Here is a 3,319-nt window from a genome sequence, read left to right as displayed (position 1 = left end):
TTTTTTTTTTTTTTTTTTTGAACCGTCGCATCGATTTACTTGTGATTATAGGTGAACGGCGACGGGCCTGTGACCGCGCTACGATGGAAATGCACATTTTGCCATTTGTTGTCCCTCTTGTGCCATACGCGGCTCTCCTCGCTCTGGTGGGTGTGCGCTACTCCTTGTCTGGAAAAATATGCAATCGTATTTTTTCAAATTTATGGAAGTTTTCCGGATTTGTACGAGATTTGCAAACTAATTTTTTTAACGTAAGATCCAAATCCATTGTTGCGAACTTGTATCCAGTGTGATTGTTTATAGAAGATCTTATTCTAATAGATTTAATTTATGTTTAGATTATTATTACTTTATCTTATTTTATCGCGAGTCTTCATATTTATTTATATTAAATAATTATGAATAGCAAAAGATTAATAGGATGTATTGACATACTATAAATCTTTAGTGATGCCTTTTAATTTCTTTTACTCACTTGTCCATGTACTGTGTCAGCCTAACGTACGCGATGCACGCGGCATCTTCGCCAAGCAGGTGTACATGGGGATTCAGGATCGTCGTGTTCACGGCTTTGCAGTTTTTCCCCAAGACTGCTTAGATTGGAAAAGCAAAACGCTCGTTATTTGTGAATCTGTATGTTCATTTGTTGATCATAAGTATTATTTCAAAGCACATAAGATTAATAAAAGATTATATGAATAAATTCAATAAATTATTCTAATAGATTAAATATTATTATACTGAACGAACAAAATAAATATATTAAATTTTAATTAACATTCATTCATTCTTTGAATAAAAATTTTATTGTGAAAAAAAAAAAGAAATTTTGTGCATTCAATATTTATATTAATGAAAAGTGCAATAAGAAGCAGTATGGAATTAAGTTCGACGACAAATGCACCGATCGATCGGAAATTTTAACTCCTGGATAAAAACGTTTTAACGCCTGGCTTATGTCCCATCCACACGAATAAAAATGTAAATATTCGATTCTCGGACATAATACATCATGCAGCAATAGATTGGAACAAATCAAACGTAAATACAATTGTGCGTTTGTCAGCGCGATACGATTAACAGTGATGCAAATGAGTCATAATTACCATTATCAAAGTAAAATTTGTGGAAATCCATTCCCTCGACTAAATTACCTAGAGCCTCTGGCTCGAATGCAGTCAGATGTGGATCACAGATTTTCCTGGAAGCGTAAAAGATGTTAGAATCATCTGAATTATTTTACTTTAATTTCACTGAAACGCAGTGAAAACAGGATTGCATTGTTACTCGATTAACCTAAATTATTTTTAATTGAAAAAATAATTGATTACAATATTACGATATTTTCTCTTTGAATTACGATTTACATTATTTTTTATATTCATGGTATTCTCTGTTTGCATTATATTCCTGCTTTTACTATATTACCCTGTACATTTCGGCTCCTTTATAAATTTTTTCATTGAAATTTTGGTATCCTGATAATTCTTTTTACTGAAACTTCAGCAAAAATCTTTGTTTTTTCTTCCTTTTGAAATTTATTACCACTTACGTGTACGCCTCGAAATCTCCGGTGTTGATGCTTTCTATGAGTTGCTCAGTCATCTTGATGATCTCCTGACGGCGTGCTGGAATTGTCAATAGATTATTGATCAATGAAAACAGGACGATCGGCATGCCCGATCGATCAACGAAAAAAATAAATAAAACGATCAGGACTCATACCGACACATCGTACGGCACAACAATCACATGCACGAATCTTTATCAACTTCTACGTCCTACGCCAAAGACTCTCTTATTAATTAAAATACGTATATCATACATCAATGTATCACCCATTGGAGTCGTCTCAAAAATCAAAAAGTGACATTACCTTCGCACATCACATTCAACAATCTCTACCTTTTTCTCTAATCAAAAAATTCTACCATTCTATCAGACTCCAATGACACGCAATTCTCAAATGGTCATGAATAGATACATAACCTAAAAAATATCATTACATTTTCATTATCTTTACATATCTTTATCATTTTACGTTACTATTTATAATTTAAAGAAAAATAATTGCAATTAATTGAACACGAATTACTTCAATAGATGAAAAAAGACTATTCGAGAATCGATTTTTTTCATTCTTTATAAATTTTCTTTTCCCACTTGACAAATATCGATTTATGGAAAAAATATCCTTTACTGTAACGAGAGAACGAAGTCCTTATGACTTGAAACTAAAAATTACGACATCAGTGCCATCTAGTCAAGTGGAAGTGTATCGAACTGTTTCGTCGTTGCACACGTCGTTTGAATCAGTTATTTCGAGATTAAATTGTGATTTAGACCGTTTTCGAATCGTTCGACGCGACAACGACGAGGATTTAGTGATTTTGCTTAAAATTCTAATTATTTATTGTCGCTCGGACGACGAGAAAAAATGTGTTCGACGAATTCGAAATCGAGAAGAAGAAGATGTCGTTGTTCTCTCGTTGTTCGTGACTGCTTCTTGGATCCTTGAAGAATAATTCCTTGGTAAGTACCTCATTCTTTTCTCTTCTTTCGTATTACATTTTTTATTTGTACAAAAATCAATCCTTTAGATATTAATATTACGTGATACATTCCTATCTTTTTTCATCCGCCTATAAAATACAATCATAACTTTCGAACGTAAGGCGCGAAAATATTCAAACTATTTCGATTTCAATTATAAAAAAAACAGAAAAAAAAAAAAGAAAAATATCGTTCAACTTTTAATTCCTTGAATAGTGTTGGAAAAAATTGATAAATAAAATTACCAATAATCGGTCTTTCATATTGATTAATCTTCGAAATCATACGATGAAAAAAAACGAACGAATTTACATGTTTAATCCGGCGACCACCACCGTCAGCGTAACAGCACAGTGCCGTAACTATCTTACTGCGCACCACAGTGAGCGAAATAACAAATATGTACAATATATATTTGCGCAAAATTCATATGGCATGAAAATGAAAAATTTATTTTCACGCGTCCCGTTCTATACGGAAAGCGTTGCAACATGATTCTCTCCTCTCGTACAGCTACATCGGTGATTACCTCGATAGAGAGAAAAAGAGATATAGATATAGATATAGATGTAGATAGAAAAAAAGAGAAAGAAAGAAAGAGAGAGAGAGAGTTTTGAGTGAGAGTGAGATAGGTTCTTCCGTTACCTGAACACTGGGAGTTCGTCGAGAGCTGGCTGCAGGTCTTGATAGGACACACGATTCTTATTTCTACAAGCAATATATATATAATATATACATACATATATTTATATATAGATACCCTTTT

At 32.8% G+C, this 3,319-nt stretch overlaps 1 protein-coding gene across 44 annotated transcripts in view; it reads right to left on the bottom strand.

The window, feature by feature from the left end:
* Positions 1 to 3,319, bottom strand: part of LOC102677929 (calcium/calmodulin-dependent protein kinase type II alpha chain) — a 140,815-nt gene that overhangs the window by 6,585 nt on the left and 130,911 nt on the right. For 23 of the 44 annotated variants that reach the window (XM_006615914.2, XM_031510612.1, XM_006615918.2 and 20 more), the window contains 4 exons: positions 1,553 to 1,628; positions 1,107 to 1,201; positions 476 to 593; positions 7 to 168 (listed from right to left, as the gene is read on the bottom strand). In XM_006615914.2, coding sequence (XP_006615977.1) covers positions 36 to 168; positions 476 to 593; positions 1,107 to 1,201; positions 1,553 to 1,628 — 422 coding nt within the window. In that variant the 3' untranslated portion in view covers positions 7 to 35. Of the gene's footprint in view, positions 1 to 6; positions 169 to 475; positions 594 to 1,106; positions 1,202 to 1,552; positions 1,629 to 3,198; positions 3,262 to 3,319 lie in introns of all 44 variants that reach the window. The other 21 variants (XM_006615913.2, XM_006615919.2, XM_031510614.1 and 18 more) reach the window with 3 other exon arrangements.

This window comes from Apis dorsata, unplaced genomic scaffold (genome assembly GCF_000469605.1).
Source record: "Apis dorsata unplaced genomic scaffold, Apis dorsata 1.3 scaffold_247, whole genome shotgun sequence".
NCBI classification, from domain to species: domain Eukaryota; kingdom Metazoa; phylum Arthropoda; class Insecta; order Hymenoptera; family Apidae; genus Apis; species Apis dorsata.
This window is presented reverse-complemented; position numbering and strand designations above follow the sequence as displayed.